We start from the raw sequence: 12,762 nt of genomic DNA, 5'->3' as shown, positions 1-12,762 counted from the left end.
ATGGACTATACAGTCCATGGAATTCTCCAGGCCAGAATACTGCAATGGGTAGCCTTTCCCTTCTCCAGGGCACTTTCCAACCCAGGGATCGAACCCAGGGTTCCCACATTGCAGGAGGATTCTCTACCAGCTAAGCCACAAGGGAAGCCCAAGAATACTAGAATGGGTAGCCTATCCCTTCTCCAGTGGATCTTTCTGACGCAGGAATCAAACTGGGGTCTCCTGCATTGCAGGCAGATTCTTTACCAACTGAGCTATCAGGGAAGCCCATGAGAGGTTTTGTCTTTGGAATCAGGCAGATGTGCTTTGAGTCCTGGCTCCTTCACTTACTGTCTGTGTAATCAGGAGCAAATAACCTCTCTGGAAGCTCAGTTTTCTCAACTGGTAAAACAGAGACAACAATACCTATTTCATTGTTGGGACAGAGCCAGTTCATACTGACTCACAGGAGTCAACTGTTAAATTTTTAGGAAATTTGCAAGTTGTAAATGCAGCCATTATTAAAAATTAAACTATGTAGACTTATAATGAAATAAAATATTGAAATAAGCACAATAAATGCTCAAAATTCATTCAGTTCAGTTCAGTCACTCAGTCGTGTCCGACTCTTTGCGACCCCATGAATCGCAGCACGCCAGGCCTCCCTGTCCATCACCAACTCCCAGAGTTCATTCAGACTCACGTCCATCGAGTCAGTGATGCTATCCTGCCATCTCATCCTCTGTCGTCCCCTTCTCCTCCTGCCCCTAATCCCTCCCAGCATCAGAGTCTTTTCCAATGAGTCAACTCTTCGTATGAGGTGGCCAAAGTACTGGAGTTTCAGCTTTAGCATCATTCCTTCCAAAGAAATCCCAGGGCTGATCTCCTTCAGAATGGACTGGTTGGATCTCCTTGCAGTCCAAAGGACTCTCAAGAGTCTTCTCCAACACCACAGTTCAAAAGCATCAATTCTTCGGCGCTCAGCCTTCTTCACAGTCCAACTCTCAAATCCATACATGATCACTGGAAAAACCATAGCCTTGACTAGACGGACCTTTGTTGGCAAAGTAATGTTTCTGCTTTTGAATATGCTATCTAGATTGGTCATAACTTTCCTTCCAAGGAGTAAGCAACTTTTAATTTCATGGCTGCAGTCACCATCTGCAGTGATTTTGGAGCCCAAAAAAAGAAAGTCTGACACTAGTTCCTAATTATTTTTCTACTATTTTTTCTGCTTTGCATTGCCTGCAAATTAAGAATGGATTTATTAAGTAGACACATTAAAATTATATGAAATTCAAATTTTAGCATCCATAGTAAAATTTTATTAGATGACAGCAACACTTATTTGTTTACATATTATCCATAGCTGCTTTAGTACTAAAATAGCAGATTTGAGTAGTTGCTGAAGGGAATATATGTCCCACCCAACCTAAAATGTTTACTATCAGATCCTTTATAGAAAATGTCTGCTGATCCCAGATACAGGCTTTTGAGGTTCTTTCTGGTCTATCCTATCTCTATGTCTGCTCCTGCATATCTCTTCCCAACTGTGCACTCAGTGACATCAGGTTGACAACTTAAACCAGTCACAGTGGGAATATTTTACCCCACAGAAACTGCAACAAACCCAGGATTTCCCCCCTCTCTCTTTTGACCAGAAAGCCATTTTTTAGTATTTACCAGAACACTACTAACTACTTCATAGGATTGTTGAGAGGATAATGAGGTAGTTGATATTAAGTTTTTGGTTTATAAGTGGCAACTGTTATTTTATTATAGTATTGAATACTTTAAGAAAGAGTTCATCCTCTTGCATTTTCTGGATCAGTTGTTTTGGAAATCTGGGTTCCATCCCTGGGCTAGGAAGATCCCCTGGAGAAAGGAATGACTACCCACTCAGATATGGAGGCTGGTAACACAAGAGTAATAAGAGAGAGCTTTGAGTTTCTGGCTTCACTAGTTAGAAGTAGAGGTCATGACTGTGATATTAGCAATAGCTACTATTTACTGAATGCTAACTATGTATCCATTTTGCAGATAAGAAAACTGCAGCTAAAAAGGATAAGTAATTTCTCTATGGTCACATTATTAGTAAAAGTTGAAGGCATATTCAGAGTCTTTGTTTTATCCACTCTACCAGTTTACCTCTCAATATTGAAAGAAACAATATTTAGGAAGGAGGGTAATGAATTCAACGTGTATAGATTCTGAAATGCCTATGGCATGTTAAATTAGTGGTATTTCCTAAGCAGTGTGAAAAGCAGGTCCAGATGTTAAGGGAGACGTGTAGTTTGGAGACAGAGACCAGAATCATAACTGAACAGTTGGTCTCTGAGCTCGGCTTGTTGCTCCTGCAGCCTCCAAGACAAGTGACCCTAATGAATTGATCACTAGTATCACCTGCCCAAACGCAGTCAGTAATATTAGTATTACTTTATACTTAGTATTTCAAGGTGTAACTATTGTCATATACATACCTCAGTTGATCCTCACAGTAATTCTACTTTAATAAGTAAGAAAGAATATTATTCCTCCAATTTACAGATGGGATGCCCAGTCTAAGATAAACATGGTAACAGAGGGTAGTGCTAGGACAGATACCTGACTGCTGTTCCTCTCTACTGTAAGGTCTTTGCAATGTTTCCTCTTACTCAGGATGAATTTTCAAAGAAGACATTACAAACCAAGTCTCTATTGGTTCTACAGATCTTTGAATTCGGATAGGAGAGAAACAGTGGATATATGTGTTCTTAGGGAATGGTAAAGTATGAACAGCATCCTGGGGGCAGAGTTCCAAATCACACCACCCTCCCCGAAAAGCATTCATTTTTGAGCCTGCAATATCAAACAATATTCTAGCATCATATCAATCTTTACAGCTCAAAAATCATAATCTGACATCTTTAAAAAAATTAGCAGAGATATTTGCTAATTGAATTACTAAGTTACACTTTTGTCTACCAACCAAATGTTATTATCTTTCTTTTTTCCTTTTTGAAACATAGGCTGACAGACTCCTTCAACTGCAACAAGCAGCAGAATTTTACTTGATGCAGATTGTTGAGATTCATACCTTTGTGGGCATTGCCAGTTTTCATAGCAAAGGGGAGATCAGAGCCCAGCTACACCAAATTAACAATGATGATGACCGAAAGTTGCTGGTTTCATATCTGCCTGTCGCCGTGTCAGCTGAAGCAGAAACCAGTGTTTGCTCAGGGCTGAAGAAAGGATTTGAGGTACCGTAGAGCACCCTAAGCCTCGGATCGCCATCACTTTCCTTTCTCTCACTTCATATCTGAGGTTGCTTCTGATTTGGGGAAATCTGTTGCAATGTCATCACAGTGTCAAATATAGGAAAATAATAATGGATTACCTTTAAGATCAGGAACCACAACTTTCTCATCACTTAATCCCCTGCACCTAGTAAAAGGCATATAACATTAAATAGTTGCTTCAGAAATGTTTGCTGAAACAATGAGTAAATAAATGAATACAACGGTTAAGGTTGGGACATCAGCATCATCTGAATAATTTCTAACACTGTCCCTATCTATTCTGGGACTGTGGCCATTGTTATCCTTGGATTTTCCAAACAAAATCAGCATGTCTGGCTCCTGCCTACAGTCATACTAGAACTTAAGCATATGAATATCAATTAAAGTCAGAGGTATGTTTCAAGAATAACGGAGTTCATCTAAATCACCATAAGTTTGGATTTGACACTGAGGATACAACCATTTGTTAAATATCTAGTAGCAAGCAGAACAAAATTGCAATTGTTGCTGCTCACCCGTAAGTGTTTCTCCACCTTGGCCTCCCATCAAAATCACCTGGGGATACAAAACTTCTGATATCTCAGTCTCACTCCGAGAGATTCTGTTTTAATTCGTTTTGGGTATGATCAGGCCATTAAAAATTGTAAAGTTCTCATCTTATTTTAATGTATAGCCACTGCTCTAGGTCCTTTTATTGGCCACTTATTGGATCTCAGAAGCAAGGATCTCACACTATAATGTTCTCCCATATCCTTTACGATGGACACTGTTCTAAACTAGGGCATCTCATAGTGATTTGAACAGGAAGAAGCCCTATCCATGAGTAAGCTGACAATGGTGTGTAGGGTGGCAGGGGCTCTGATGGGGTGAGGTAAGGACTGAGCACAGATGGGCATGGAGAGTGCAGGGAGCTGTGGAGGACCTGGAACAGGAAGAAGCCCCACTTATGGGGAATTTGCAATGAAAGTGAATTCTTCTGCCTAGTAAGGCAATCTGAATTACATCTCCTCCTAAATGACTGATACCCTGTGTTCAGGTGGTTGAAAAACTGAATGGAAAAGCCTTTGGCTCTGTGATGATATTAGTGACTAGTGGAGATGATGAGCATATCAGCAACTGCTTCCTCACTGCTCTCAGCAGTGGCTCAACTATCCACACCATTGCCCTGGGTTCATCTACGGTCAAAAACCTGGAGGAACTGTCCCATCTTACAGGTAAGTAAATCCCTGGGAACATATGCTAGAGAACTTCCTTTCAACTTGGATATTCCAAGAACAGCCATGAAACGCATATAATGTGAACAAAATACAGGGCTTAATTGAAAGAAAAAAATATAAAGAGTTTTCTTACAAAAAAACACAATTCAGTGCTAAATTCTGTCAAAAATTTGCTGACTTTTTTGTACTTTTCTTAGAAACTGCCAATTATATACATCTAATGAAAATATTATTACTACTTCTTTGTTAAACCAACCTGAGTATGTATAATCATGGGGCTAAAAGTATGTTTGAATGCACTAACTTCTATGATAAGATCACATGCAGTATTAAACATACATCTTTTTGTTTTAAATGAGGCATAAGATAATTTTATCTTATACTCAATAAAAAAGGAGTATGCTAACTTGAAAATTAGGTTTTATTGAATTATGTTTGAAAATAATGTTTTCAGAATGTAAATGTAAACATATAGTGATATAAATAGATAGCAATTAACCTAGATCGTCTATGAATTATATTCATTAAATATTTATTGAATTCAATAAATATTTATTGAGTTTTTATTGCATAGTGGATAGAGCTCTAGACCCTACAATTACAGCCATTAATAGAAGAGACAAAGCCACCTGCCTCGGCCATCCACTCACCATGTGATTGTACAGGATGCCTTGTATAGAAAGCCAAGCACAGCTCCTGTTTTCCCCAAACTCACCCTCTTAAGCAAAGGAAGTTTGTTAGGAAAGGCCTATCAGTTTATCTTTTGTATTACTTTACATTTTAACAGCTAACATCCCACTTGTGTGTTTCAGGGGGTTTAAGGTTCTTTGTTCCAGATAAATCCACTGCCAATAGCATGATTGATGCTTTCAGTAGAATTTCCTCAGGAACCGGAGACATTTTTCAACAACACATTCAGGTCAGAATTTCCTCAGTATTTTGTTTACAGATGGGTGAAAGAGGAGCAAGAAAAATAGATGAATTGTGCTGACTGCCTCACTAACCTTATTTGAATATGTAACAGTCCTTGTTAAATTAAAAGAAGGCTTTTAATGAGCTTCTTGACATCACTAGAACCAGGCTCCATCTTTATCTGATGTCTATACTCCTCAGACCTATAAGTCATCTCACAGATGGTGAATGAACCTCTCAAGTCAATGGCTTGATGGGAGCAATGAAGTCAGTAAAATATTCTAAGAAAACATTTAACATGAAGATTATGTGTACACAGTAAAAGCAATGATCACAATTCTATCATTAGATGTGGAAAAAGATGAATTTTAAATGACAATATATATTTTAGATTAGGGTACAATTTGCTCTCCTGAATAATCTTTCTACCTTTGATTTTCTCTTTATCAATATGAAATAAAAACAAATATTCAAGAAAGTAAAAGAAAAAAATTAACAAAACATTGTTCATATGACTCAAATTAGTTTCCAGACATGGCCACCTATCCCCCATTCTTTACATGTCATTAGCCCCATTAGACTATGGGCAGAAACTATATCTAATCCCCTTCAACAGTACGGAATGCAGCACAGAGTATGTTTGGCACAGTAGTAGGCAACCAGGAACACTTGTGAAATTGGTTTGGACAAATAACCCACAATGTCTTTGCTGTTCAGATCAGATCAGTCACTCAGTCATGTCCGACTCTTTGCGACCCCATGAATCGCAACATGTCAGGCCTTCCTGTCCATCACCAACTCCCAGAGTTCACTCAGACTCACAACCATTGAGTCAGTGATGCCATCCAACCATCTCATCCTCTGTCGTCCGCTTCTCCTCTTGCCCCTAATCCCTCCCAGCATCAGAGTCTTTTCCAATGAGTCAACTCTTCGCATGAGGTGGCCAAAGTACTGGAGTTTCAGCTTTAGCATCATTCCTTCCAAAGAAATCCCAGGGCTGATCTCCTTCAGAATGGACTGGTTGCATCTCCTTGCAGTCCAAGGGACTCTCAGGAGTCTTCTCCAACACCACAGTTTAAAAGCATCAATTCTTCAGTGCTCAGCCTTCTTCACAGTCCAACTCTCACATCCATACATGACCACAGGAAAAACCATAGCCTTGACTAGACAGACCTTTGTTGGCAAAGTAATGTTTCTGCTTTTGAATATGCTATCTAGTTTGGTCATAACTTTCCTTCAAAGGAGTAAGCGTCTTTTAATTTCATGGCTGCAGTCACCATCTGCAGTGATTTTGGAGCCCAAAAAAATAAAGTCTGACACTGTTTCCACTGTTTCCCCATCTATTTCCCATGAAGGGATGGGACCGGATGCCATGATCTTCGTTTTCTGAATGTTGAGCTTTAAGCCAACTTTTTCACTCTCCACTTTCACTTTCATCAAGAGGCTTTTTAGTTCCTCTTCACTTTCTGCCATAAGGGTGGTGTCATCTGCATATCTGAGGTTATTGATATTTCTCCCGGCAATCTTGATTCCAGCTTGTGTTTCTTCCAGCGTTTCTCATGATGTACTCTGCATATAAGTTAAAAAAACAGGGTGACAATATACAGCCTTGACGAACTCCTTTTCCTATTTGGAACCAGTCTGTTGTTCCATGTCCAGTTCTAACTGTTGCTCCCTGACCTGCATACAAATATCTCAAGAGGCAGATCAGGTGGTCTGGTATTCCCATCTCTTTTAGAATTTTCCACAGTTTATTGTGATCCACACAGTCAAAGGCTTTGGCATAGTCAATAAAGCAGAAATAGATGCTTTTCTGGAACTGTCTTGTTTTTTCTATGATCCAGTGGATGTTGGCAATTTGATCTCTGATTCCTCTGCCTTTTCTAAAACCAGCTTGAACATCAGGAAGTTCACAATTCACATATTGCTGAAGCCTGGCTTGGAGAATTTTGAGCATTACTTTACTAGCGTGTGCTATGCTATGCTATGCTAAGTCACTTCAGTTGTGTCCGACTCTGTGTGACCCCAGAGATGGCAGCACACCAGGCTCCCCCGTCCCTGGGATTCTCTAGGCAAGAACACTGGAGTGGGTTGCCATTTCCTTCTCCAATACATGAAAATGAAAAGATAAAGTGAAGTCACTCAGTCGTATCTGACTCCTAGCAACCCCATGGACTGCAGCCCACCAGGCTCCTCCATCCATGGGATTTTCCAGGCAAGTGTACTGGAGTGGGGAGTGCAATTGTGTGGTAGTTTGAGCATTCTTTGGCATTGCCTTTCTTTGGGATTGGGATGAAAACTGACTTTTTCCAGTCCTGTGGCCACTGCTGAGTTTTCCAAATTTGCTGGCATATTGAGTGCAGCACTTTCACAGCATCGTCTTTCAGGATTTGGAATAGCTCAACTGGAATTCCATCACCTCCACTAGCTTTGTTCGTAGTGATGCTTTCTAAGGCCCACTTGACTTCACATTCCAGAATGTCTGGCTCTAGGTCAGTGATCACACCATCGTGACTATCTGGGTCATGAAGATCTTTTTTGTACAGTTCTTCTGTGTATTCTTGCTATCTCTTCTTAATATCTTCTGCTTCTGTTAGGACCATACCATTTCTGTCCTTTATCGAGACCATCTTTGCATGAAATGTTCCTTTGGTATCTCTGATTTTCTTGAAGAGATCTCTAGTCTTTCCCATTCTGTTGTTTTCCTCTATTTCTTTGCATTGATCACTGAGGAAGGCTTTCTTATCTCTTCTTGCTACTCTTTGGAACTCTGCATTCAGATGCTTATATCTTTCCTTTTCTCCTTTGCTTTTCACTTCTCTTCTTTTCACAGCTATACGTAAGGCCTCCCCAGACAGCCATTTTTCTTTTTTGCATTTCTTTTCCATGGGAATGGTCTTGATCCCGGTCTCCTGTACAATGTCACGAACCTCATTCCATAGTTCATCAGGCACTCTATCTATCACATCTAGGCCCGTTAATCTATTTCTCACTTCCACTGTATAATCATAAGGGATGATTTAGGTCATACCTGAATGGTCCAGTGGTTTTCCCTACTTTCTTCAATTTAAGTCTGAATTTGGCAATAAGGAGTTCATGGTCTGAGCCACAGTCAGCTCCTGGTCTTGTTTTTGCTGACTGTATAGAGCTTCTCCATCTTTGGCTGCAAAGAATATAATCAATCTGATTTCGGTGTTGACCATCTGGCTATGTCCATGTATAGAGTCTTCTCTTGTGTTGTTGGAAGAGGGTGTTTGTTATGACCAGTGCATTTTCTTGGCAAAACTCTATTAGTCTTTGCCCTGCTTCATTCTGTATTCCAAGGCCAAATTTTCCTGTTACTCCAGGTGTTTCTTGACTTCCTAGTTTTGCATTCCAGTCCCCTATAATGAAAAGGACATCTTTTTTGGGTGTTAGTTCTAAAAGGTCTTGTAGGTCTTCATAGAACCGTTCAAGTCTTTGCTGTTATTCACCAATAAAATTTTATGTTCTTTACAAGTCTGAGCAACTTTACAGTGTTGCTAATGTATTTATTTAATAAATATAATTTTTCAAAGTTATGTATAGATTTGTATCCTTTGTGAATGCACAGCAATGAAATGAAGAGGATCTGGTGTCAGCTAGCCTGGGCTCTATGTGCATTTCACCTCCTTGCTGTGTGGCAGCTTTGTTCCCTAAGTGTCAATGATTTCATCTGTGAAATGTGAGTGACAACAGCACTCATCTCAGAGGGCTCGTTATGCCCTCTGAGGACAATGTGAACAATATGAACACATGAACAATGTTTTGTTAAATTTTTGTGTTTACTTTTGCTAAGCATTTTTTAAATTTCATATTATTAAAGAGAAAATCAAAGGTAGGAAGATTTTTTTCAGGATGAGCCTCTTATCCTCCTACATCAGAGGGCAGACAGAATGAAAACCACAATCACGGAAAACTAACCAAACTGATCACATGGACCACAGCCTTGTCTAACTCAATGAAACTATAAGCCATCCATGTAGGGCCACCCAAGACAGACGGGTCATGGTAGAGAGTTCTGACAAAACGTGGTCCACTGGAGAAGGGAATGGCAAACCACTTAAGCGTTCTTGCCTCGAGAACCCCATGAATAGTATGAAAAGGCAAAAAGATAGGAGGACACTCAAAGATGAACTCCTCAGGTCAGTAGGTGCCCGATGTGCTACTGGAGAACTGCAGAGAAATAGCTCCAGAAGGAATGAAGGTGCTGAGCCAAAGTGGAAACAACTCCCAGTTGTGGATGTGACTGGTGATGGAAGTAAAATCCAAAGCTGTAAAGAGCAATATTGCATATGAACCTGGAATGTTAAGTCCATGAATACAGGTAAATTGGAAGTGGTCGAACAGGATATGGTAAGAGTGAATATTGACATTTTAGTAATCAGTGAACTAAAACAGACCAGAATGGGCAAATTTAACTCAGCTGACCATTACAGTTACTACTGTGGGCAAGAATCCCTTAGGAAAAATGAAGTACCTGTCATAGTCAACAAAAGAGTCCAAAATTCAGCACATGGATGCAATCTCAAAAATGATAGAATGATTTCTATTCCTTTCCAAGGTAAACTATTCAAAATCACAATAATCCAAGTCTATGCCCAACCGCTAATGCCTAAGTAACTGAAGTTGAACTGTTCTATGAGGACCTACAAGACGTTATAGAACTAACACCAAAAAAAAGATGTCCTTTTCATCATAGGGGACTGGAAGGGAAAAGTAGGAAGTCAAGAGATACCTGGAGTAACTGGCAAGTTCAGCCTTGGATTAAAAAATGAAGCAGGGCAAAGGCTAACAGAGTTTTGCCAAGAGAATGCACTGGCCATAGCAAACACCCTCTTCCAACAACACAAGAGACAACTCTACACATGGACATCACCAGATGGTCAACACCGAAATCAGACTGATTATATTCTTTGCAGCCAAAGATGGAGAAGCTCTATACAGTCAGCAAAAAAATACCGGGAGCTGACTGTGACTCAGATCATGAACTCCTATTGCCAAACTCAGACTGAAATTGAAGAAAGTAGGGAAAACACCTAGACCATTCATGTATGACCTAAATCAAATCCCTTACGTTTATACAGTGGAAGTGAGAAATAGATTTAAGGGACTAGATCTTATAGACAGAGTGCCTGAAGAACTAAGGATGGAGTTTCATGACATTGTACAGGAGGCGGTGATCAAAACCATCCCCAAGAAAAAGAAATGAAAAAGGCAAAATGGTTGTCTGAGGAGGCCTTACAAACAGCTGAGAAAAAAGAGAAGCAAAAGGCAAAAGAGAAAAGAAAAGATACACCCATCTGAAAGCAGAGTTCCAAAGAATAGCAAGGAGAGATAAGAAAGCCTTCCTCAGTGATCAATGCAAAGAAATAGAGGAAAACAATAGAATAGGAAAGACTAAGACAAAAGACTAAAACAGTAGAATGGGAAGACAAAGATCTTTTCAAGAAAATTAGAGATACCAAGGGAACATTTCATGCAAAGATGGGGACAATAAAGGACATAAATGGTATGGACCTAAGAGAGGCAGAAGATATTAAGAAGAGGTGGCAACAATACACAGAAGAACTATGCAAAAAAGATCTTAATGACTCAGACAACCACGATGGTGTAATCACTTACCTAGAGCCAGACATCCTGGAATGTGAAGTCAAGTGGGCCTTAGGAAGCATCACTATGAACAAAGCTAGTGGAGGTGATGAAATTCCTGCTGAGCTATTTCAAATCCTAAAAGATGATGCTGTGAAAGTGCTGTGCACAATATGCCAGCAAATATGGAAAACTCAGCAGTGGCCACAGGACTGGAAAAAGTCAGTCAGTTTTCATTCCAATCCCAAAGAAAGGTAATGCCAAAGAATGTTCAAACTACCACACAATTACACTCATTTCACATGCTAGCAAAGTAATGCTCAAAATTCTCCAACCTAGGCTTCAACAGTATGTGAACCAAGAAGTTCCAGATGTTTAAGGTGGATTTAGAAAAGGCAGAGGAATCAGAGATCAAACTGCCAACATCTGTTGGATCACAGGAAAAAAAAACCACGCACACACACATAGAGTGTTTCAGAAAAACATCTGCTTTATTGACTACATTAAAGCCTTTGACTGTGTGGATCACAACAAACTGTGGAAAATTCTTCAAGAGATAGGAATACCAGACCACCTTACCTGCCTCCTGAGAAATCTGTATGCAGGTCAGGAAGCAACAGAACTGGACATGGAACAACAGGCTGTTTCCACATTGAGAAAGCAGTACATCCACGCTGTATATTGCCACCCTGTTTATTTAACTTACATGCAGAGTACATCATGCAAAATTCTGGGCTGGATGAAGCACAAGCTGGAATCAAGTTTTCAGGAAGAAAGATCAATAACCCCAGATATGCAAATGACACCACCCTTATGGTGAAAACGAAGAGAAAGTAAAGAGCCTTGATGAAGGTGAAAGAGGAGAGTGAAAAAGCTGGCTTAAAACTCAACATTCAGAAAACTAAGATCATGGCATCTGGTCCCATCACTTCATGGCAAATAGATGGGGAAACAATGGAAACAGTGACAGACTTTATTTTCTTGGGCTCCAAAATCACTGCAGATGGTGACTGCAGCCATGAAATTAAAAGATGCTTGCTCCTTGGGAGAAAAGCTATGACAAACCTAGACAGCATATTAAAAAGCAGAGACATTACTTTGCCCACAAAGATCTGTCTAGTCAAAACTGTAGTTTTTCCAGTAGTCATGTATGGATGTGAATGTTGGTTCATAAAGAAGACTGAGTCCTGAAGAATTGCTGCTTTTGAATTGTGGTGTTGAAGACTCTTGAGAGTGCCTCAGCAAGGAGATCAAACCAGTTAGTCCTAAAGGAAATCAACCCTCAATATTCACTGAAGGACTGATGCTGAAGCTGAAGCTGAAGCTCCAGTACTTTGGCCACCTGATATGAAGAGCCACCTCATTGGAGAAGACTTTGATGCTGGGAAAGATTGAACGCAGGAAGAGAAGGGGAGGACAGAGGACGAGATGGTTGAATGGCATCACTGGCGCAATGGACATAGTTTGCTCCAGGAGATGGTGAAGGACAGGGAAGCCTGGCGTTCTGCAGTCCATGTAGTCGCAAAGAGTCGGACAGGACTAGTGACTGAACAACAATAACAGAGGACTTTCATAAGGATTGTGTGAGATAATATATGTAAAGCATTTAGCACTGTGCCTGTCATCTGTATGCAGTTTACATATGCTACACACACACAAGGCACAATTGCACACACAATGTAAGTGTGTACAGCTTAAATCATGACTAAATGATTTTTTTTAATGTACAAAACCCAGCTGAAATCCATGTCTGATTTCTTATCAAA

General features: G+C 40.0%; 2 protein-coding genes across 2 annotated transcripts in view; one reads left to right on the top strand and one right to left on the bottom strand.

The window, feature by feature from the left end:
* ODF2L (outer dense fiber of sperm tails 2 like) overlaps positions 1-12,762 on the bottom strand; it is a 393,421-nt gene that overhangs the window by 81,760 nt on the left and 298,899 nt on the right. The window lies entirely within an intron of this gene.
* CLCA2 (chloride channel accessory 2) overlaps positions 1-12,762 on the top strand; it is a 41,597-nt gene that overhangs the window by 13,565 nt on the left and 15,270 nt on the right. Inside the window, exons 7-9 of the mRNA XM_061411364.1 lie at positions 2,988-3,218; positions 4,294-4,471; positions 5,287-5,393. Of these exons, the coding sequence (XP_061267348.1) occupies positions 2,988-3,218; positions 4,294-4,471; positions 5,287-5,393 (516 nt within the window). The remainder of the gene's footprint in view (positions 1-2,987; positions 3,219-4,293; positions 4,472-5,286; positions 5,394-12,762) is intronic.

The sequence above is a fragment of the Bos javanicus genome, chromosome 3, assembly GCF_032452875.1.
Source record: "Bos javanicus breed banteng chromosome 3, ARS-OSU_banteng_1.0, whole genome shotgun sequence".
Lineage (NCBI taxonomy): Eukaryota > Metazoa > Chordata > Mammalia > Artiodactyla > Bovidae > Bos > Bos javanicus.
This window is presented reverse-complemented; position numbering and strand designations above follow the sequence as displayed.